The sequence below is a fragment of the Lampetra planeri genome, chromosome 41, assembly GCF_965212315.1.
Source record: "Lampetra planeri chromosome 41, kcLamPlan1.2.h2, whole genome shotgun sequence".
NCBI lineage: Eukaryota > Metazoa > Chordata > Hyperoartia > Petromyzontiformes > Petromyzontidae > Lampetra > Lampetra planeri.
The window spans coordinates 6,892,063-6,916,269 of NC_136147.1; the positions used below are offsets into that span (position 1 = coordinate 6,892,063).

Consider the following 24,207-nt stretch of genomic DNA (forward strand, 5'->3'; position numbering starts at 1 on the left):
AAAGTACTGTAATGTGACATTTTATTTGTGATGTAGAGTGAAAATATACATGTTATTGCAATGTAGTAATCAAAAACATACAAAGCAACGCTAAGATTTTAGTAATTTCCAGTCGCATGTATTGTCTGGACAACACTCGTTCCTGTTAAATGTAATGAAATACACCCTTTATGTTATTCCTGTAAATACAAAACGTTTGATTGGAATGTGACATTTCTCCAGTCTGCGCATTACGAAATAAGCAGTAAAACATACAAATTAGTGGATAAATACAAAGTGTACAAGCATCATGTCCATTGTGCACTAATTGCAGTACATTTCAGCTTATCATTTGTCCATTCTTTCATCTCACGAGTAAACACTATCACTATTTGGTTCTTTCGGTAAAGTCACGTATGTTCCTAGGTTCCTACGTGACTTTACCAAAAGAACCAAAGAGGAGTGATCCCTGCAGTCACAAAAACTTAAAATCTAGATTGAACTCACTATCACACTAACTATTTTGAGTTTTCAAAACTAGACCGTTCATAATTCTTACACGTGGTCAGTCACCGGCATGTCGTCGCTTCCGAATCGCCAACCGTTGCTTTTAAATTCTCCAAAACATTCATGTGAGAATTTAATGTGTTGAATGGAATGTAGGATTACTTATCTATGAAACCACAATTTAGTGCGTGTGAATGCGTCTAAACTACTCACAGGATACATTTTGCCATACTGGTTAACTTAGCATTTTTTCTGAGCGTTTTTACCAAATTCGCAATGTCAATTTGTCATCTGTTGCTGCAAGGTTATTGTCAAGTCTAACCACAGCTATAACGAACAGCAATGCCATGAAGATGACAAAATATATTAAGCCTTTTAACTGACTTGCTGGTAGGTTTTATGCAGCTCTGCCATTAATATTTTTGATTTAAAAAAATATACATTAAAATAAATCTTAATTTAATTCAAAAAAACTTTCCAACACCTTTTCATTTTCTTTATGTGTCCGCCATGCAACTTAAGACCGTGTAGAAGTGACATGCCATCTAAAGTTGCTTTAATAAAAAAAACTTCCCTGGAACGGCATAACCCATTCAGTTCCATTACTGTGCTTGTTGGAGACAATACCAAACGTCTATTGAGATTCCTATATTATTATTTTGACAAAATCCCTAGATGCATTATATCCAACGTTAGACACGTTGAATCCACAGTAAAGTTCTACCATGAATCTTCATGCAATTGTGCAAAAATATACTACCAATGTCACACCGAGCAGAATAATTATTTAAGAAGTGGCTTAACATAAATGTTATTAAAAACGTACTTAACTCTCAGATCAAATGGAATGTTAAAGTGTATATGAATAATTATTCCAAATGTGAACAGCTCCAAAAGACACTCGGGAAATTAAATTGCCTTTTTATCTGAAACTACATACCATATTGCCTTCCTTGTTGGGATAGCTTATTCTCATATAAACAGTTGAGGATGTATTCAGAATATTTTTTTTATGTAATAATTTATGTATACACGATTATGAGCCCGGAAGAATTATGCCGAACTTAACATTTTCAAATGCTGGCTTGTTATACTTTAAATCGGAATAGTGAATCTGAAAGGCAAGGTTAATGTTTGAGCAATAAAACTTTTATTAAGAAGTTACCATTCCAAAAATATATGGGTCAGAGACAATTGCTTCCCCAACAAGAGAAATGTGGTTGGAGCCTGAATATACCTCGATAAGTCTACGCTTAAAAATTATATGGTACGATTACATTCCAAACACTTGTTTTGTCTTTTAGCCAAAATACCCTTTTTACCCATTTGTAAATAAGAAAGCAACTCAATTATGGTGCATTAAATCGCACACGATGCACATAAATCGGCAGTACAGCCTTCCAACCCGAGTTCGGGTTTTACCGCGTGTTGTTCCGCATTAGTGTCCAACGTTTTGTTCCACATACTGGGACCTTTTCAGTTCAGCACTTCAGCGAAACATTTGACATCGTCCCAAACAAAACTCGGTAACAACCCGAAAACGGATTTGTAGCTGTACAGCAAAGCCATGAAGACCAAACAAAGTAAATCTACAGTATTCATACCTCACTCGGTGTAAACAAAAAACACATGCCGTGCTGGTAGAAGTTTAGGGATATTTTACACAATGCCTAACGCGGGAAAATGAGTGTGCTATACAAGTACATTATACAGCCACCATCAAAAAGATCTCGGCTGAAGTGCAATATGGGTACAAATAAAAAAATGTTAATCGTTAAAAAAAGAAGTACTTGTGGAAAGTTGCACGATTTCAAAACGTCATCTGTGCATGCCACGACAAAACCTCCCGGTGAGAAGAGCACGTGTGTTTCTGAATCAAGTACTGGTACAACAGGTCTTGGCAGCCACAGATGTCTTCTTGCCAATTCATTCCAAACTCCAAACTCTTTACTCGGAAGCAAAACGTGAATTTCCCTAATATGCATCCAAGCGTTTAACTGTTATCGTCCACATATCCAAATGCAAGCGATGATGTCAATATTCGGTAGACAAACACACGAATGTTAAGTTCTAAATTAAAACAGCCACCACAAACAGAGCAGACAAAATGTATTGTACGCCAGAAACATTTACTACATTACACACTGGAATGGTTGTTTTAAATATTAAAAGGGAATGTACATTGTTAACGGAAAATATGAATGTTCAAGTTTTGGTATGAAATCGCAATGAGGTAACGTTGACACACGATGGGACTGTTGATGGCTTGGATGGATTTGTGTTAAAAAAAGATTGGGTGATGTACACGCCTTCGCTAATTGAGTGTCCGTGTTACACGTCTACTCAATGACGGTGTCAAACTGAAGCTCAAGACACCTTACAGACTCGTATTAATTAAAGTGTCAAAACAAGCGTCAAATACCAAACCTACACAAATGAAAGTTCGCTGTTGCTAACAAACAAGAATGTCGATGTTGCCCGTTTCCACAAAATATAATTGACCATGTAATTAGCTTGACACGGCTTTTAGGTTTTATAGCTACAATGACCTCAATTCTGGGTCAATTTGTCCAAGGCATTTAATGATAACTGTGTGCAACAATCATTAACTTCACCGTCCACGCGACTACACACACACAAATACAGCATCGCTCTCCTACCACAATGGTCATTCTTCACATTTCAGTCATGGCATGCAGTTGGCCCTTATCATACACAGAGGATGCCACAACGAGATCCCATTCATGTCCACTGCTGACTCTGAGGCACCCAGCTGAAATCAGTCCTTGAACAAAAATGCAGTTCTACTCCACAGTGTAAACTCTATTCCCTCACATTTAAGCAAACTTGCTTGCTGGTAAATAAAATAGGTGCGCCTAATCATCGTATGGGTGAACAAAGCTCGCTCTGGCAAGCAAGGTGGGCGGCCAGGAGACGGGTGGCACTGGCTCATCTCTTGCGCACCACCCCCTTGACATCACAGGAGCAGCAGACACATCATATCTGTAAACTCACCAAGTGTATAAGTGCTGCCACATGAAAGCCCATTTATTACATTTCATGACAACTTGGCTCGCACCTCAATGCAAAAAGCCAAATTGATCACGCAAACAATTTCTCTATGCAGCATTGAGCCAATGTGAGCACACGTCTTCCCACCGGCTACTACTACCTAGGGTGTGTATCCCTGACCAGCAGGACACAAACATTTTAAGTAAAGCCATCGGTCTACACTACATGCAAGAAAATATAGCCAACCATAGAAAACATATCCAACTGTGTGTCCATAGCTAGTGGTGCTGGTGTTGAATCGCATATAGCCGTGGTGTTTGAATGAGACTGCGTCATTTATAGCGGTGAATACCCGTCAACGTACTCTGCTGCGTTTCACATTATATACATGACAAATTATCTATACGCTGGTCAATAGGGATAATTCAGTATTGAGAACCAAAACCTTGAACATTTTACTTGGGCCATGGTGAATGCAAGCTACAAAATATAACACAATTTAAAAAAATACCCAGTCTGATCGAATAAAAGACCTGGTGGGAGGGCTAACGAGTCCAGCACAATGAGTGCAAACGCCCTTTGAGAGGCACTCGCCTCTGCACGTGTGTACATAACATCTGTAATACAATAATACGCAATATTCCCTACTCCCTGTGCCCAGCTGCGGGGCTCTGCGCGTGTGTGCCGCTCTGCCCGATACCGCGCCACATCCTCGCTGGTAGCGCGCAGGCTTGCCAACCGCCGCTGCCTCCGCCGCACCGGCTTCAGCAGGACACGCGGGGCGCGGGAGCTGCCGGGCCCCCGCTCGTCGACAGGTACTTGTGCACAATGTGGTCGGCGTAGCCCTCTTCCTCGGGCGTCAGATGGGTCGGCGGCGAGCCTGCGCGCACACACACAAACAAACACACAACCCTCCGTATAGCCTTTAACAGACTGTAGGGGCAAATGCTGTTAGCGAGCAGCGTCTATACAGTGCCGACACGGCACACGAGGGGGTGGGTGGCCAGCACCTCGCCCGGCCGCCTTTGTCTCCCCAGTGGCGATGTTTACACACTGTACTAGGTACTCATTTGAGGCCGAGTCGACTTTGGGGAGGCCCAGGACCGGTTCAGAAAATCGTCACTGGTGTTGGCCGTGAGCGGGAATCGAACTCAGGTCGTTGGGTTTGTCGTGCAGCGTGCCAACTGCTACATTGCCGCTCCCCACTCACCAGCACACCCTCCCACTATTTCACAAACGTGCAATGCGCAGAGCACTTAAAAATATTTTTTCAGAATTTGAATCTATATTTATCCTGGAGGAATCCAATGAGCTATAAAGGTATTTTGCGCAATGTCCAATAGAGGCGGGTCATAAAGTTACAACAAAAAACAATAAAAAAAACAATCGGAGTGCAAAGTATAGGAAAGGTAAGCAAATCACTCAAAATAAACTAAAACGAAACTATTTTTTATTTTACTTGTATGCGCACTCAGCATGTAGCATGTTTCTGTAATCGTGCGATGTCGCGGCGACGCGAGCGTGTCTCGACTTGCCTTGCTGCTGCACGTAGCGCAGGAACGAACGCCTACCCGGCATATCTTCTCCTTCTACCTGCAGAGCGGGGGCGACGGTTAGGGCACAGGTAAACTCACAGCGACGTTGCTCTCCTGTCCCCATTGCCCCTTGATGGGACGTGCGATTGCTCAACATTCTCTACTGAGTGGGGGCATGTTTGCGTGCAGTGAGAGCCAATTAACACTAAAGATGCCATGCAGTTTCTCCCAATTACATAATAATTTTAGTACATTTGCGTTCGGGGGTAGGTGTATGTGCATAATTATATAATCGTATGTGCATGCATGTGTGTCTCTGTGGGTTTGTGTGTGTGTGTACATATGCAAGTGTTAAGATACCATGATGCTGTTGGGCTGCCCTGAGTTGTGCAGATCCACATCCTTATCTTCAGCCAATCGCTCGCCGCAGCTGTTCAGCACTTCCCTGCACCAGAGTTAATTTTACAACAACGCACACCGACAACGAAGTAAAGCATCACGACGACAAAAAGACAAGCGGGAGCACTTACTGAAGAGCAAGCGAGCCGGGCTGCCCGTACGTCGTCGCATTCCCCCGAGCGTCTCCCTGCTGCTCGTCATCCGAGAGGCCAGAGGGCGCTCGCTCCACCGAGGTCACCAGCGACAGCCAGTCGTCGTCCCGGGGCGGCCGCGTGCCACTCTCCTCCCTCTTCCGCCACCGCTTGCGCGAGCCGCTCGCGTGCGGCGCTGGCCTCTCTCCCGATGGCGGCGGCGGCGGCGGCGGGGTGTGGGACAGACGGTCGTGGCGCAGGCAGGCTGACGGAGTGGCCAGGGAGCCGGACACCGGGTAAGGCAGCTGCTCGGACAACGGGTCGGACGCGGAGCCGAGCCCGGGGATGGAGGACTTGTTGGCGGACGGAGAGCGCCGAGCGGAGAGCGAACCGACGCCGGAAGCCTGCCACGATGACGGCGCAGAAAGCGGGCGGGACGGGGAACCAGAGCGCAAGCGGGCGACGGGAGCGCTGCGGATGGACGCGTGCCCGTCGTCCGACGCGCCCAGTTCGCTGGACGAGCTGTGGCAGTGATGAGTCGCGTCGGCCAAACGTCTCAGCCGAGCACACTGCTCCTCCAAGTGGCTTCGCTCTGGCGAAAGTGAGGGCGCAGTAGATAAAAGGCAAAGGTGATTTAATGATACAATTATAAAAAATAGATACTTAATGTTCAGTTTGTTGTAAAGTGGGACAATATTTGAGACAATCGAATTATCCTTTGTCGTGCCACGCCCGATACCTGCAAGAAGGTGGCCGAAAAGACGCAGCGGAGGCTTTAAGGAGCAGAGTAAGGTGGGAGGCAGAAGAAAGCAGAGCAAGCAGTAGAGAGAAGGGAAGGCGTCCGGAATGGCTCAAGCAGGAACCAGAGGACCAGCCAACACTTCAGAGAGAAGAAAAAGGACAAAACAGCCAAGATTTACACCAGAACCATCAACCATAAAGTGATAAAAGGAAATTTTTGCATGCAAAGCAACCATACTAACACGAGCCACTTGGGTGTTTTTCCACTGCAGAAGGCGAGCCGTGTCACTGACGTCACGCGCAGTGAACGACTCGAGATGCAAGCAGAAGGCACGGTGGCACTGCGTCCTCGGCGTGTACGGAATGACATCACACGGACTAAATGCATAATTATCACCGGTCCCTGCCCTTACTTGGCCGAGCAAGAATCGGATGTCTTGCGAGGCCAGCGTATCAGAGTTTGGTTCTGGTTCGTCAACTAGCCAGTAGAAAAGCACCCGCAAGGGGAGGGCCTTGCGCTGGCCCGGCTCGGGTGTGCCAGTGCAGTGGAAACGGGGTGAGAAAGGCCACGGAGACAAGGCCCGCGTGCATCACGCGCGTACCGCTGTCGTCCTCGCTGGCCGTGGCGCGCGCGCCGCCGCCCAGGCCGTGCGAACCGACGCGCGCCGCGTACTCCACGTCCGAGAGGAGCTCGGCGACGGACAGCGGCAGCGACGGCGGGTCCGGGCGCCGGCTCAGCTCGGCCAAGCGCTGGCCCACGCGCTCGCTCAGGCTGAGGTAGTCCCTGGGGAACCAGAGCGGAGCCAAGGCAACGCACGTCAGCGGCGGTCGTGTTTTGGACCACGTGTGGTGGTGGTGGTGGTGTACGTAATCAGCTGCTGTGGAGGTGGGAGGAGGGTGTGGGGGAGGTGCCGTCTCAAGCAGGGATAAGTGTGGATAACTTCTCTATTTCACGATGCTAGATTGCAGACGCAGGGTAACGCGCACTGCACTTTGAGCATGACACCGACAGCAATTTCATTCAGACGCTGTCGCCTCGACAGACCTGGTTTCACCGGAGGACGGCTGCTTGCGTTGTAGCTGAAACGTCGTGAGAATTATTTTATTATGTTTTATTTTTATTATTTTATTACTTTCCTTCTACGTGAGTTTACCGAAAGAACCAAGAAGAGCAATTGGGGATTTATACATTTTATGCCAGAAGTTTTAAAATTGTTAGTGATGTGAACAATTAAGGTGCCATATTTTAAGGCTATCAAGTCATTATTGAATTCACAAAGAATTAAAATACAAGTGTCTCAAGACCATACACACAGTAACCACATAAAAGAAAAATTAACAATAATAAAACATCAGAAACATTAGTTGGGCAAATCATGTTGCAGCGCGACAGCAGGCACAAGCCGCTGTCTCAAACACCACAGCCCTCTCACGAATAAATGCCTAGACTCTAACGTGCACACATCTTACAACAGACACATAGGAACAACGACTCGCGTTTACAGGACTCCCTTACCTGTGCAGCGTCTTCATCTCGAGCTGCAGAAGGTCGCGCTCTTTCTCAACCGTGTGCAGGCACTCGGTGAGAAGCCCCCGCTCCTCGGCCCAGCGCCGCACTCCGGCCTCCAGGGCCGCGTGCGCCCGCTCGCTATCGCGCAGGCGCTGCGCTCCGGAGCCTGCCGACGAGAGCCGGTCCGCGCGGGAGCGCGACGAGCCATCCTCGCTCTCGTCCGGGTCCTCCGGGGCCGCCCCCCGCCTCGACTCGTGGGCCCTCAGCGCCGCCTCCAGGGCCCGGTTCCTCTCGACGAGCGCCGCTCTCTCGCTCCTCCACTCCGCCTCCGCGTCACCGCTCCCGTTCGGATTTGACAGCCGTGACGACGGTTTCAAGGCCTCGAGCTCGGCGCGCTGCTGTGCGACGATCGTCTCCAACCTGCTCTTGTCCCTCGCCAAGTCGTGCATCTCCTCCTTCCAGTCTCTCCCGTAGCTGTCGCCCGAGATTTGCTGGATGGCTTTTGAACGCTCGAGGTCAGCCTGCAAGCTTTCCAGCTCTCTTCTCTGCTTGGACACCAGCTCTTCCATGAACTGCTTTTCGCTTTCCAATCGGACGTTTTCCTCGGCCACTTGCATTTCACTCGGAGGCGTGCTCCTGCCCGCCTCGCCTCGCTGAAGCCGAATTCGCACGCCCTTCAGCTCCTCCCTCAGCCGCATTGCCGAACTCTCCAGTTTGCGCTTATCCTCAAACGACCTTGCCCTCTCTTCGGTCAGAATCTTCACGTCCTTCTTCAACAGATCCACCTCCTGCTGCGCCAGCTCCTTCTCGGCCTTCTTCACGCTGAAGCTCATCTCCAGGCGCCGTGTCTCGCTCCTCAGGCCCTCAAGGAGGTCCAAAAAGGTCTGCCGGTCCTGCATGTTCTGCCTCCTCTCGCTCTCCAGCGCCTTGGCGTGCGCACGAAGGTCCTCAAACCTGTGGAGCAATGCCTTGAGCTCCTCGAGGTAGGCCCTGTTCAGCTTTTCCGTCTTTGCTAAATGGACCCTGACGCTCCGCAAGTCCTGCTCCAGTCTCAGAGTCTTCCTCAGCAACTCCGCGTGCTCGCCTTGCATGGCTTGCAGGATCTGGTCCTTCTCCACCACCACGTGGCCCAGAGCCTTATTCTCCGTGTCTAGTGAAGTCAACTTTTGCGCGAGGTAATTGCGGGAGTCCTCGAGCCGTTCCACGTCGCTTTTGTTCCGCAAAAGCTCGCACCTCATCAGGCTCAGCTCGTCTTCCTTCGTCCTTTCCACCTCGTCGACGCGCTTCTTCACCATGTACAGCAACTCCTCCCTCTCCCTCCTCAATTCCTTCACCTGCTCCACAAGGCTCGTCACGAGCGTGTCGCCTGCAACAATGCCGCTGTCATCGGCCCTCTCCTGTGTAACGTCGCCCCTTTTGCTCATGCTCAGCGGCCGCAACCCTCGCCCTTCAAACGCACGGCCCAATCGGAGTTCGTCCGCATGATTCTCAGACGTGGAATTCTGCTGCTGCCCGTCACCACGCTGGAGCTGCACCTTCACGTTTGCCCCTTCCAGTGACATCACCGATTTCTTAAGCCTGTCCACCGTCTCTTCCAGCTCCGAAATCCTCAGCAGCTTCTTGTCCCCGAGGCTCCGCCGCGGCCTCACCGGGCGGCCCTCGTCCTCGGCATCGTCCGCAGCTTCGTCGCTCTCGCCGACGCTCCCACTCCCGCTCACGCTCGCGAAGCCCCTGAGCTTCTGCACTTCCTGCACGAGCAGCAGCTCTCGCAGCTGCGACTTCTCCAACTCGTGGCGGAGGAACGTGCCCAGCAGGCCGATGCGCTCCAGCGCTGCCCACAGATCGTCCGTCGCCTCGCCCCCTTCGGCGCCGGCGGCCTCCAGGGGACCGCGGACTCCCCCCACCTCCACTGCCGCCGCCGAGTCACCGCTCGTTGACGTGCAGTCGCACTCCTCCGAGGAGGTGGCGGCGCCGCAACGGGACGAAGGGCGCGACGATGTCTTGGCGCCGCCCTCGGCCACCCCGGAGAGATCGTCCGTGAGAAGACACAGGCTCATCCTGTCTACGAGCCGGCTCACGTTTTCCGAAACGCTAAAGCTCTGAGCCGTGCTCTCGCCCGGTATTTTGTCCGCCTCTGCGGTCTTGCCCGTCAATTTACAGTGGGCCTTCAAAAACAAAAAACAACACGCAACAGTAAAGACGTGCTCACTCATTGTCAGGGCATTTTCTTTACTCCAGATAAAATGTCTTCCATATTAAGTTGAAATAAACAAATGCTTTAAGTTAAACTTGTTTTAATACAATCTACAACCGGACCTGTTGCTTTCAATGTAATTATATATTACTGAACATAAAGGAGAACTTTTGTACATGGCAATATGGGAACCAATATCGCAGATCCTATTATCTGCAGGGTTGTCTGGAATGACAGTAATCTTACCCACTTGCTAAATATTGCGGACAACCCTGTGGATAATGAGATAAATTTGCCTCACGACTCCTCTTATCAGCAGCACTTTAAAGACAATTTCTGAATCTCCGGGCGAGCAGAGATGGCGTGTACAGAGACGCACTTATAATGACACAGACAGACGTCGAGACAGACACACAGTACATTAATCTCTCTCAACTCGTGTACTGTACGTGTTACTTGTCCCTCTCAGTTTCTCCGTCTGTCTTTATGTGCACGTCTCCGTGTTTGTCTCCGTCTCCCCGTTTCTGTGCATGTTCGTGTCTCCGAGTAGGTCTCTGTCTCTTTGTGCCTCCCCATCTTTGCTTTTTGTCGTCGTTTTGTGTGCAAGGCTTTGTTTGTCTGTCTTTCAGTTTCCGAGTATGTGCGTCCCCCTGTCCTTATGTCTCCGTGTCTATGTGTGTCTGTATTGACTCGTGATCACAATGAGGGTCAGCTGTGCACTTGCTTTATTCAAGGCACATTTTAAAATCATGGATAACCAGCTGATATTAAGAGTAATGTGCCGCACAACTCCTCTTATCCATGAATTAGGAAGCTGCTTCGCTATGCATTATGGGTAGGAATAGGGGCGAAGGAAAACCATAATAATAGTTTCCAGCAACCTTACAGCTGCAGCAGATAATAGGGGTCAGGAGTAATAACACCACATACAATACGAGTTATGTTATTATTTAAATTGCGCGTGTAAGAATAGATTATTTATTATTTGTGCAAATTGAAGGTAAATTATATGCAAACTGTTACCTGATGAAAATAAATAGGTGGAACAACACGATACAGAGATAACACAATAGACAAAAAGTGGAAGGAGCGAGGGGAAAGAAACGAATTAGTTGGTAGGACAATGCAAGACTTGCCATCTAAATGATGAAGATCACAAACGGTGAACATCAACTCCCAGTTACGATGATCATACTCGGTAAACTGGCCAGGTGGCTCAGCGGTCGAACAAGCGGCTTGCAGTTGGAAATTCGTGGGTCGACTCGACCCATCGCCCTTTCGGGGTCGATAAAATTAGTACCACTGTCGGGAATTCAACAGTGGTTGTCGTATAGATACTCACCCCTGCCATATGAATGTGGAGTTTCCATCGCTGGCTCAGGGCTGTGCAAAGGAGCCGAACGCGCGAGCAAGGAAATAACTTTTGATGCCTTCCACCAAAAACACAGAAGAGTTGCCCCTGTATCATTTTACGCCAGGGTGGGCCGCACGAGTAAAGCGCGGGGCCTTACCGAGGGCAGCAGGGTGCTGCTGAACGCAGGCTGCTGCTGGCTCCTCCTGTGCCCAGGGGGGCTCTGGGGACTGTCGTCGTTCAGGCCCTCGCTGAATAACTCGCCGATCTCCGCTTGCACCTGTGCCCCGTTCACAAAACACACGAACCTTCACGAGCCGAACTACGCAGAAACACCGCAGGAACAATTCTTCCATTCCCCAAATCACATTGCGACGTCGACTGCTGGGTGCGCGCACCGATTTGCGCTCGACATCGAAATGCAGCAGCAGAATTAGAATGTGCCTTGGAGAGAATTCCAACAGCTGAAGCCAGGAATAACGGCCATCTGTGCAACGTAATCTCCAGTGTCATTTGCGAATAGTTTGTTCAACTTATAGCACCGTACTTACATCTGCAGGCATAAATAAATTAACACATGTGACAAGCCTTCATACATTTAAATGTAGTTGAGCTATGTTCGAAGTCATTTGTGAACCCACTGCTGGATAACAGCTTCTCCACATCATGTGGATTATGGTGGGGGTTAATTGACCATACTTCACCACGCTGGTCAGTGCAAATAGGTAGCAGATGTGAGAGCATGTCGATATAGTACAAAAATGCATGTTTCTGCACTGCCCTCTGTCGTCAACCACACAACCCTACATCAACGATGACAACTTGTTTGTGCAAGACGTCACCAATCCAATGACTATCCAGGCTCACCCTGCTTATCTTACAATCTCGGATGAGATCGAGCACATTCCAGGTGACTTGCTCGCAGCCTTCTATCCATTAAGTTCTACCCATTACTGTTGTCCAGACCAAAAATGTAAATCAGTTGTTGCACACGTGGATTAAACAACAGCATAACCTTAAAGTTGAAGGACATGATAGGAAATTGTGGAGAATGAATGGATACAGATAGAAATGATTGCATGCAGGTGTGAAGGGGCTACCAGGGAGATGTGATGGAGGGTTTGTTCCCGGAGCTCCTCAAAGGACCTCAGCTGATGTTGCAGAGTCTACGCACAGCAACGCACAGCAACGCACACCAACACCGTCAAGTGTTTAGAGACACACCGATTCTACAGCAGACACACAGCACTGCCGATGATGTCGTGTATGGAAGTCACAAAACTACTGACCTTAGTTCTCAGGCGAGGTAGTTAACATCTCGCCACGGTAGCGAGATGTTAACAACCCGACTGGTATACAGGTCGTGGAATTCCATTCCGACCATGACGCTTGTATATTTGGAGTTTGCGTCTCTCTCTTCCCGTGGTCGCGTGAATTTTTATCCGGGTCCTCCGGTTTTTCACTTCACATTTAGAATCAACGTCACGCGTTTAGAGTATTTGGCTGCTATAAATGTTCACGCGATAAGCCACTTTGTGGAGCTATCATTTGTGGCCCGGTCACTTCTGAAAAAGAGCTATACAGCTCAGTGGGCCTTAACTGGTAAATAAAAAGAGTTCAGTTGTTTAGTTTCAATAAATGGGCAATAGTGATTCCATGCAACGGCAATGTGTGTGCAAATGTGCCCATCAGTGTGTTGCGTCACACCTGTACGAAGTAAACTACTTGCCTATTGCACATAAAACATTTATTGTATCCAAAAGGAATTAACATAAAACCATCGGTGGACATGTGATGCAGACCAAGGCATAGTTGCATGCAATGTATGTATCTATTGGCTAAGGAGACAAGGAGTCTGGGTGCTACTAGGGGTTTATTGTTGAACCAAAGTACACATGATGACCATTGTACCTCGAGATACAAGTGAGAAGGTCGTTCAGAATATTCGAAGCCTAATATTGAAGCAAATATAACACACCATTGGGCTTTTTACAGTCCATGCTGAGTCCACTCAAACAACCAGGGTGAAATATTCTACGTTGCTTTGTTCCTTATTTATGTTCAAGCTATCAAGAGTTAAACCTTAAATGGATGGTGAAAATAAAAAAAAAACGTCGTGGCCGCCTCAATTTTTTGACACGAGAGAATGCCGAATGGAAGGGTTTTATTTTACGAACACACGTCGAGAATGCGCCATCATCTTTTTTGTGAGGTGCAATTGTCAACAATAGCCATATCAGACATTAGTACGTCTAATCGGCATAATCATCGGTTCACTGCAGCTCAAACACTTAGTCCTACAAGGCGTGCGGTGAATTTTGTAGATAGCCATGTACTAAGCATTTGAAGGCCTGAAGACCAGAATCAGTAAGTTTGCCTACAATGTGTTCAGGGAGGCAGTTCCATAGCCGGACAGCAGAGTGAAGGGAGCTTTTGTCCAGGGAGCAATGTTCTAGCAACTGGGGGGGGGGGCAAGGGCGTTACAAAATGCGCTACAGAATGTCGTGGCAGGAAGACTCTTGAAGTTGAGTTCGGCTAAGGGTGGCCTGGGACTGCGATGAAGAGAATATCAAAGCTGTGCGAGACATGGTTTTTGTAAGACCGCCATGGCACGGTTCGCCGACACCTCGTGGACAGAATATTACTTGATCATTTGGGAATTAACAAATTGTGCGTGCATGTTGCGTCCCCCCGTGCTGTGCCTGATATGTTCTCCTGACAATACGGACCTGATGAAAGCAAGCTGGAACAAGTTGAAGAGGGATATTATTAACAGTGATGAGAACTGGATTTATGTGGTTATTATTGGTGTTTAATAATAGCAGTCTCCCTTCCAAGTACCAACAGGCATAAATGTAGAAAAATCACACAGCCTCTCTTCCAAGGACTAAGATCAATAAAGATTGAACGCATTTAAGGCGTTTGGTCCCAATATACTAAGCTTGCACCTCCGATTAGCATGGTTGGCTACGTACGGTGCAAAACAAGCAAAAGGAGATCACTGCCCAGAAACAATACAGATTTGGGATGAACTGGGGTGAAATGGGGTGTCCTGTGACAATGTGGCTCCCACAGCAGAGCTGACGGAGGGAACTGCATCGAGACGGTAAGGGAGAAGCACTTACTGTGATGGTGCACTGTGAGCGAGCCTGCTGGTCCAAAAGCGTCTCCAGAGGTGAATCTGAAATAACACAATGAAAATAACTCTCTGGTTCTTTCGGTAAAGTCACGTAGATAGAAAATTAATAGATCACGATGTTTCCATCGCAACACAAGCGACCGTCTTCAGGCGAGAGAGAGAAAGCCAGCTTCGAAACGTCACGATCTATTCATTTTCTATCTACGCGTGTTTACCGAAAGAACCAAAGAGTATGGATTCCTGCAGTCACGAAAGCTTCAAATCAACACAATGAAAGCCAAAACTGATATTACTGTACTCGTGCCAAATTATTAACCGCTTTGTGGATGTAGACTAATCAGCTTTGTATTAACTGGAAATAATCTATTCTTGCACGCACAATTCTACGTGCATATCTTGAGCATAAGACTATTTGGTGGGACAATTCACCCTCTTGCAATTCAAAGAACTGTCATGATTCAGTGTAATTGTTTGAATCAATCGATTATTTAATTTATCACAGGTGTTGCTAGTGACCAGTGGGGGTCATGTTAAGCCACGACACACAAGATGGACAAACTGTCAGGAATGAGGGTCGCCACGGTGGTGAGATGTTAGCTACCTCGCCTGATATGCAAGATAGTCGTGGGTTCGACCCTGACGCCTGTATATTTGGAGTTTGCATGATCTCCCGGTGGTCACGTGGATTTCTCACCGTGTTTTCCCCACCACATTTAGAAACACGCGTTGAGTATTTATCTGATATAAATCTCCACATTATAAGCCACTTCATCGAGTAATCACTTGTGGCCAGGTCGCTTCCGAAAAAAGAGCTGTATAGCTCAGTGGGCTTTACCTTGTAAAAGTAAAAAGATAAAATAGTACCTGGGTCCCAGTCTCGATCGATGACGGGGGTGCTCATGACGTGCGCCTCTCCGACTGCTGCTCTCGGAATACCATCCTGCGTAGAGACGACAACGTTCGCTCTGGATCACATTATGCAGCGTCTCCAAAAGCCCTCCCAAGTGGCACTACTTTCGTGTTTACGATATGCCCTATGCCGACGACACAGCAAGGAAAGTTTTACAACAACCACAGCTCCAGTATTCAGCTTCCTTTCTTCATTATTATAGAACAAGGCGTTTATTATTGCCAAAGGGCTATGTTTTGTGATTTGTTGCACTTTGTAATGTTCCACAGTTGTGGGAACTGGTACCAGAGTGGGGGAAAAACAAAGGTCCCACTCATTGATTCTATGTATTGAAACGTTTGTCCTTCAAGTTAACCTGCATACTACACTGCAGAAAATTGGACAATGACATAGAATAGTTTTATTAAGTTTCCCTGTACAAACAATGCACCGAATGTATCTGCAAGGCATGGTTTGGTTACACAACTGTACTTATACACTTTCCTATGAAAGCAGCATCACTTTGAGCAACAGACCCTTGTCTTACAGAGGTCAGTTATTCATAACAGACCCTTCTGTCTACACAAACATGTGATGCTGCCACAAAGTCAAGCTGCAAGGCAAAGCCCTGAAAACTGGGCTGCAAGCAGTTTGAAAATGAAATGGTCAGCATGTTTCTCTGCAGCATGAAAGTAAAACTTCAACAACTATCTAAGGCATGTATAAAAAGTCCGGTTTAAATTGATAATGTTCACAACTCATTAATTATTCATTTCGCACCTTTGATTAGCACTACTGGCTACGTACGGTGCCAAAGAAGTTCAACATAAATACGTACATACAAACGGAGTACATATCATCATCATCATCAATCAAAACCAATTGCCTGCTGGATGAAGACCTTCCCAAGCCATCGTATCCCCCCCATGGTCCCACGATGCAACAATCAATCGAGCACCTGCACACGAGTTCATCTCATTGCTCCATCCCCATGGTGGGTGGCGTTCTCAAGGACACATTTCATCCACTTGCTGCCACTCCATCGTCATTTTTGACTATCAGCCAATGCACACAATTAGCGCTTTATAATAATGCTAAAAAATAATAGGGCTCACCTTTTACACACTATTGCCATTCCGTGTGCTGGCTTTTTTCTCACCAGCATGGAGGTGGTAATACCAGTAGCTTTCAGTGACGGATAAATATCGTTTGCGATCCATTTTAAAGTGGTAGTCCTCATGGGACCATGGGCCGTATTTAATTGTCATGGGCCATATTTAGCCCACATGTCACAGGTTCTCCCCCTGCCCAGTTTTACGGTTAAAGGTTGGACCATGACACAGGATAGGGACAGCACCTTGAAAATGGAGGAATTGTGGTTCTCGGTAACAAAAACAAGCCCTAGGTGCAAAAAAAACAAAGCAGTTGTTTTTAGATGGTGGAATTTTCAGATGTCACATGTATAGAAATAAATATGGCCCTTCAAAGTATGAATTCGTGCATCTAAGAATCAATCATTTATACTATATACATTAATTATATGATAATGCATATTTAGGCAAAATGAAATTCATGATGAAGACCAAACAAGTTTAAACTAATGTGATAGACGGTACAAATGAGGACATAAAACAAAACGAATGTGTTCTTGAATTCAATCACTACCCCAATTCACAATTATTAATAACAATGGAGAGGGGGTGAAGTTTATAATGGGGAAATATATATAGTAAAAATTAATTATGACCTGTAAAAAAATTGGTTGTAAAGCTATTGCACAACATTTACTAAATGCTAAATAACTGCTGCATGCAGCACAGTATTCAGGGCAGCTTAACCCACACAAGGTAAAAAGACACCAAAATCCTGAAAGGAATGCATCGCAAACTCATGGTAGTGATGCCCATGAATTGATTTGCGTAAATAAGAACTTGAATACATGGTGGATATGTGACTGCAACAGACCTGAAAAAAACTATTAAGCAGCGCAGTATATGGACTGCTTGAACACACCCATTTTGTAGATACCCCTAAGTATTTCTAATTTCTATTTATCCTGGAAGCAACTGATTAACTCATAGCGTGAAGATGATCTTAATGGTGCATTTTTGGGATTTCATATCGGTTAGGGATATTGATACTGTACTTTATTGCCACCGTGATTGCCACAGTGGCAAGATGTTATCTCCCTCGCTTGGTATGCAGGAGGTCGAGGGTTCAATTCTGACCCTGACAATGTCTGTATATCTGGAGCTTCCACGTTCTCCGGGTGGTCGCGTGGATTTTTCTCCGGGTCCTCCGGTTTTTCCCTCCACATTTAGAAACATGCCTTTAGAGTATTTGGCTGCTATACATTTCCACGTGATTAACCACTTCGTTGAGATATCAATTGTGGCCAGGTCGCTTCTGAAAAAGATCTATACAGCTCAGTGGGCCTTACCTGGTAAAATAAAAAGTTCAGTTTTATAGTTTGCAGCTAAAATAAGCCATCGTACCAAGTCACAACTCGTCACACAACATGGGATGGAGCAATCGCTCCAACACGCAGGGAATCATCCCACAATTAGATGTCAACTTGCTTAGGAGGCGCCGTCTCACTACCGCAGCAATGTAACGCAGTTTTTTTTTGTACGTTCACCGTAATTAATGTACGTTGAACTTCTTTACCACCATACGTAGCCAACCGTGCTCATCGGAGGTGCGAATGGATAATGAATGGCGTGCAATCCCCACGGTATCTTAACGTCACCTAGATATTCACCTTTGCACACTCTCTAGTATTCATTAACCATTAATTTGAAACTTGCAGATGACAGTGAGGCAGTAGTTGCAGAGCTGTTCTCTGTCCAGGGCAGGTCATGGTGCTCTCAAAAAACACAAACATGCAGTTTGGAAAAGGCAGTTTTTTTGCATTTCTCATCATACTTGAACTACTTTTAGCTCCATTGGAACCTCATTTGCCAGTAATGAGGTTCCAATGGTGTAAATGCTTTACCCGAGCTCTCATACTCTGATGGTGCATTGTCCTTGAGTTGTGCGCCTTTTGGCGTCATCTGGTCCAACACCATGTGAGACTAGGCTCTAAAGAAAGCTGTCTCGGGTGTGGACCAATCAATTTCAAGGACAGTGCATACATTATCAGAGTTGTGTGTTTTTTTGTTTGCATTCCGACTGCAGGTATTGTGGTCAATTCAAACATGACTCCTTGTAAAAAAGGTGTCAGTTTTGTTGCCAGATAAAAGGGTAAAAAACCAATTATCACTACTTTTAGCTTTCGAGTAATAAGTAGAACGATGCACAAAAACGTTTACAATAAATAGTTGTATGATGGTGATTGCTGGCTGACATCCACAGAACCAAGACAACTCCCTGGCTGAAGGGGCAAAGCATAAACCGGATCAAAAACTTGACTGTGAAGGTCAAACTTCAACTCACAAATGTCTAATATTTGCACACAGATCACCAGTGAGTCAGATTCATGGCGTCATAATCAACTTAAGGCAGTAGTCTCATAAAAGCATTTTTCAAGCAGAGTTCTAAATCTAGATCTAAATGGTGTGTCGACGCAGGCAAGAGTGCGCGAAGCTGTTATTTTTGCATCTAGCCCATGTAATGGCAACGCGCCTGTTGCATATCCAAACTACAACCATTCTATGCGCATATCTTAACTGCTGTCACCATGCAAAGTACTTGTACTCGACTGCCTGAAGCAGGGCGTGGTGGGTGGCACCCATCTGTATGGTCACAACGGTGCAGGACACTGAAAATGGGAACTTGACTCGTAGCAGCAATATGCAAGCAACACAATGTCGCATCTATAGTCATTAAGACTGTTTACATTAAAACTGAAGAGGCCAAGACATTTTTGTCGTTGTTTGACTTGAAATTAATCCGTAAAATGTATATTGTTATCACAATTAAACATTTTAAGAACTAACATTTTATTTTAAAAAATTATATTATTTTGGCATATGCTTTGGAGCATTACCTATCGACAACAAAACCAGAGCAAGATCTGGATAAGAATACACTGTTTAAACTGCATAGTCCAGACTGACATAGCTGGGCAGTGTTACCACTACATGCACAAGGCTGTATCAAATCTAATCACTTATTTAGTGTTTACATGCTGGGTGAACACCAATGAGTACACGTATCTAATTTGAAGGTGCACTCAATGATGATAACTTTACACGGAGGATTAAATTACTCAATCTCTATCTTAGTGGCGAATTGCGTTTACTAGAATTACACATACACGAAAACCAGACAATTTGCTTATGCATTAATGTATAACAATTATATTAAAACACTGATTCAGACATTGTGTATGACAGAAATGAGGATGGCAAGATAGATCTCTAGGAAATTATTTCGCACTTTAAATTATTTCGCACCGTATGTAGCCAACCGTGGTAATCAGAGGCGCGGGGGAAGGATAACAAACTAAACCCAAAAAGCAGTTCTAAAGAAATTCGTTTTCAATTCAGATTTAAGAGTGCATAGCTATAATGACTTCCGAATATCGGAAGAGCATTCCAGACGGCCGCAGAAGCGCATCTGATCGAGTGCGATACAGTGACCGTCTTTGTTCAGGATCAGTCAGGAATGAAGAGACGAGGCACAGGGCAAGTGTGGTGGAACTCATCTCAGAAGAGACGAGAGAACGTTGATTCAGACGGTTGGGATAAGTTGTAGGAAGAGAGGAAAACCACAATGGAAGTAGAAAATGGAAGCACCGGGGCAGAAACTGAGCGGCAAGGCCTAGAAAGATGTGGTTTTAAGTGGTCATCCGAAAATGAAGGACTTCAATGGACGTGGAGATGGCCCAAGACACGAATAATTGGAGACAGAGGAGCAAGAGAAGAAGTGGCTAACATGTTACGCTGTGGCAGTGTGAATTGTGTCACAAGCAGTCACCATTACACAACACAACATGTTTTTAAAACCAGTCTCCCACATAACAGGAAAACGCGTTTGGAACTTTGTAAGCTCAATGTTTTTGTTGGCAAACAATACATCTAGCAAAGAATTAAGGGCGAGGGACAGTCTCTCAAGGTGAATGGACGCACCATTACAGATACTGTACCGGTTTCACCGCTCATGTTGACGAACTGATGCGTTTTTTTACAACACTAAGTCTACAACCTACTGTAGCACATTGTAAATTTACATGAAAACACATGACGATATTGCTTGCTCCTTTAGCAAACCCTTTTGTTTCATGTTCATCACTTAACAAGCCTGCGGCACACTTCCAAAACACAATGTTTATCCCTCGTATAAATAATGAAACATAACTTAGCCATTGCCATTATTTCGATTCTTTTCTTCACAGCATGTTTGGCCTTGTCGGTTTTTGTTCGTGACAAATATATAATTTAGAAGGACAAATAGATCTCATTTAAACAACTGCTCTAAACAATTGAGATTGTGAATAGCCAGTAATACAGGTGCACGAATTTATGGTTGAATAAGTTTAGACAATAATGATAAAAGTGTATCATCACCATTCAATCTTGTAATATATTTGACATTACATTTTAACAAAGCGTAAACATGTATCCAATTGTTGCCAACGTAATATATTCCATTCAAACATTTGACAATGTACCTGCCAATAGCAGACCAGCTTAGACGTAAACACATATTGCTAAATATTGTAGTGCGTTATATTACTCACACATTTTAACCACACAGTACTGTCAAAACGTGGCATACCTACAAGAAGAGCAAACACAATGGAGTCTTGTTAACTTTGATCACAGATAAAAAGGTGCAGAGTGGCTACTTTGGGGGGGAAATGGGCGACAAAAGTTGGCACCACGTGTGGCACGTTTAACCTGACAATGTTAAGCTAAATATATTTGGCGGAATCTCCATGTGGGCAAACGCGCGGTTGTTCTGTAACATTTACACGTGTCGCGGTCCGCCAGTGTTAGGACGAGACTTAAGCCGCAGCAGTCACCTCGTGTGGATCAGCGTGAGAGACGGGCTGTTCCTCGGCTGCAGGATCTCCCAGTGTTGTTACAGTACCGGGTGTTATTAGGATTTAGGAAAGACGCTTTGGTTCTTTCGGTAAAGTCGCGTAGAAAGAAAATAAATGAAATAATAGAATACGACGTTTCGATTGCAACAGAAGCAACCGTCATCAGGTAGAACTAAATTTGAGAGAGAGACAACACAGAGACACACAACATAGACACAACAGAGACCCAATGCCTCTGTGTTGAGGCCTTAAATAGAGAGAGAGGGGGTGGGCAGAGAGAGAGGTGGGTCTGCTGGGGCAGCTGCCGAAACAACCAAAGAGTAGTAATAGGTTTTTACCCTTTCAACTGGTACAAAAATACGACCAAAGAGTAATTCCTGCAGTCACGAAAGCTTCAAATAACATTTAGGAGAGAGTTTGTGTAGTTTTGCTATTCCACCGTTGAAGGAGCGTGGACAAGTGGTCTACACTATTATGGTACATTAGTTTGGGTTGAATGGCCAGTCACACTTTGTCTTTAATGCATCTCTACGAGTGTCTATGTATCTCTCGGTGTCTCTATGGGTTTAGCATATGGTCCATAGTTTGGGTTGCACTGGCACAAACGCACTATTGCGGTTTGTCTTTAATGTTCTATTCATGAAGGGGATGTGCGTATCGGCCTGCCGATGCTTCAATGGTGTACCATCAACCGCACCAGAAAATTATACTTCATGTATTTCTGTAACACGGATAACAAAAAACCGAACACAAAGTGTAAATTTGTATACGTATTAGTGGAACGGTGGCGCAGTGGTGAGTGTACTGAGCCCAGCAGCGGCAACATGTTAACTACCTCGCCTAGTATGCAGGAGTCGTGGGTTCAATCCCGAACCCTGACGCCTGCTGTATATTTGGAGTTTGCGTGTCTCTCTCCCCGTGGTCGTGTGGACTTTTCTCCGGGTCCTCTGGCTTTTCCTTCCACATTTCCGAATCAACGCAACGCGTTTAGAGTGTTTGGCCGCTATACATTTCCACCCGATGATCCACTTCGTTGAGCGATCATTAGTGATAGCCAGGTCGCTTTTGAAAAAGTGCTACATAGCTCAGTGGGCCTTACCTGGTAAAATAAAACAAAGTTTAGTTTTAGTTTAGATTCGCCCCCGTCGCCCTCTCTTCACCAACACGGATCGACCGGCGTGGTGAAATATGGTCAAACAATCCACATGATTGAGATGGCGTGGGGAGGACTTCATGCAGTAATAGACTAACAAAGGACTAAAGTATTAGGTCACACACAGTACGTAAACTAAAACGATATTGGTCGGCTCAACCGAGCATCTAGTGAAGTTCAACTGCGCTGTTGGTCCTTAACCAGTGGTGCCTAAATTTCGATTTAAAGCTTTCGTGACTGCAGGGATTCATCTTCTTGGTTCTTTCGGTAAAGTCACGTAGAAGGGAAATAATAAAATAATAAAAATAAAACATAAAATACAATTCTCACGACGTTTCGGCCACAACGCAAGCAGCCGTCCTCCGGTGAAGAACAGGGCTGTGGGAAAGACAGCGTCCCAATGAACACCACCAAGCTTGGCAGCGTATATTTAAGCTGGGTTAGAGGAGGAGAGCGCCTTGACAAAGGAGTTTACATATCAACAGATGAATTTAGCATATTTATGTAAAAATGCAGATATGGAATTAAGTCACTACTTGTGGAATGTGTAGGTGGTGGGGGGTGGGTCTCAAAGTCATTATGCTCGTGGTGCCTATTCTATACTTTTGTGTTTGATACATGACTACAATGGAAACCCATCCATTCAACGATCCTTCAAGGGAACGATCCTCATTACCGGCGTGTAAATACGAGCGGGTTGAGATTCATGGCCCAGGAAGGGAATCGAACCTGGCTCCTTTAGCTTCGAGGCGCGTTAACCACACAGCCACATACACATTTATAACAACCGGAACCAACAACAAGTTCACGAAGCGGCCGGCGAAGCAGTCGTAAAGTTCGCCAATGCAAGTTCACCTCGGATTAGCGCGGTTGGTAACGTACGGTGCGAAAGAGGTTCAACGTTCAGTACTGTACAGACATCGCGGTTGTGGCGTTTTAATCTGTGCACTTTGCTACCTCGCTACGCAAACTTCAGAAACATGTTCCTTCACAGACAACACAAACCCCACATGACCAGAAAGTGCCCAACAGGAGCAGAGAAAGAGAGATGTTTGGATGACACAGAAAGAGGAACACGGAGGGAGGTTGAGCGTGAAGCTTCTCAGCGTGGAGGTCCCCGCCGACGAAGGCGCGCGGTTCCGGGCAGGGCATTCTAGCCCAGCGCCGGCCGGGCGAAGGCCGCACCATTGTCCGTTGTAAACACGAATCAACTTTTGCAAAATCCACAACAAAGCGACACGTTCTAACCATCGAACAAGCAACCACAACAGCAACACGTACAAACTTTTAACCGGTCGTCGTCACCTTCGCAACAGATTTCCTTCCACGCGAATGTGCACGGGACGATCGGGACCAGCCCCTTTCCGGCCGTTGGTGTTAAATTATAACTCCTCTTCCTCTTCCGGAAGAACGAGGCGTTGTCGTTTTTTTTGTAACCGCCTCATTCTCTTTTCTCTTCCGGAAGACCTCGACTTCAACTCGAAACTCCCCCTCCCCTCCTCCCCCCTACCCCCCTCCCTCCATCCCCCCACCCTCTACCCCCCCCACCCTACCCCCCTCCCTCTACCCCACTCCCTCCAGCCCCCTCCATTCCCCTCGCTCCTCCCCCTTCAACTGGAAGCGGTTACGAGGTCTTCCGGTGTTCTTGGGCCTCGTCTTCCGGAAGAGGAAGAAGCTT

At 46.2% G+C, this 24,207-nt stretch overlaps 1 protein-coding gene across 4 annotated transcripts; it reads right to left on the bottom strand.

Annotated features, from left to right (window-relative positions):
• Positions 1-4: 4 nt before the first annotated feature.
• Positions 5-23,947, bottom strand: LOC144732138 (uncharacterized). 4 transcript variants are annotated; one of them, XM_078613444.1, is made up of 11 exons: positions 23,835-23,947; positions 15,363-15,438; positions 14,485-14,540; positions 12,460-12,525; positions 11,520-11,639; positions 7,821-9,979; positions 6,907-7,088; positions 5,564-6,155; positions 5,394-5,478; positions 5,034-5,091; positions 5-4,378 (listed from the first exon to the last, which is right to left on the bottom strand). In XM_078613444.1, the coding sequence occupies exons 2-11, from the start codon at positions 15,397-15,399 to the stop codon at positions 4,263-4,265; spliced, it is 3,471 nt and encodes a 1,156-aa protein (XP_078469570.1). In that variant the 5' UTR covers positions 15,400-15,438; positions 23,835-23,947; the 3' UTR covers positions 5-4,262. The 4 variants fall into 4 exon arrangements, 3 of the variants coding, with proteins under 3 accessions (XP_078469570.1, XP_078469571.1, XP_078469572.1); XM_078613445.1 differs by having other exon boundaries at positions 23,811-23,947; XM_078613446.1 differs by lacking the exon at positions 23,835-23,947 and adding an exon at positions 16,745-23,791.
• Positions 23,948-24,207: the final 260 nt, after the last annotated feature.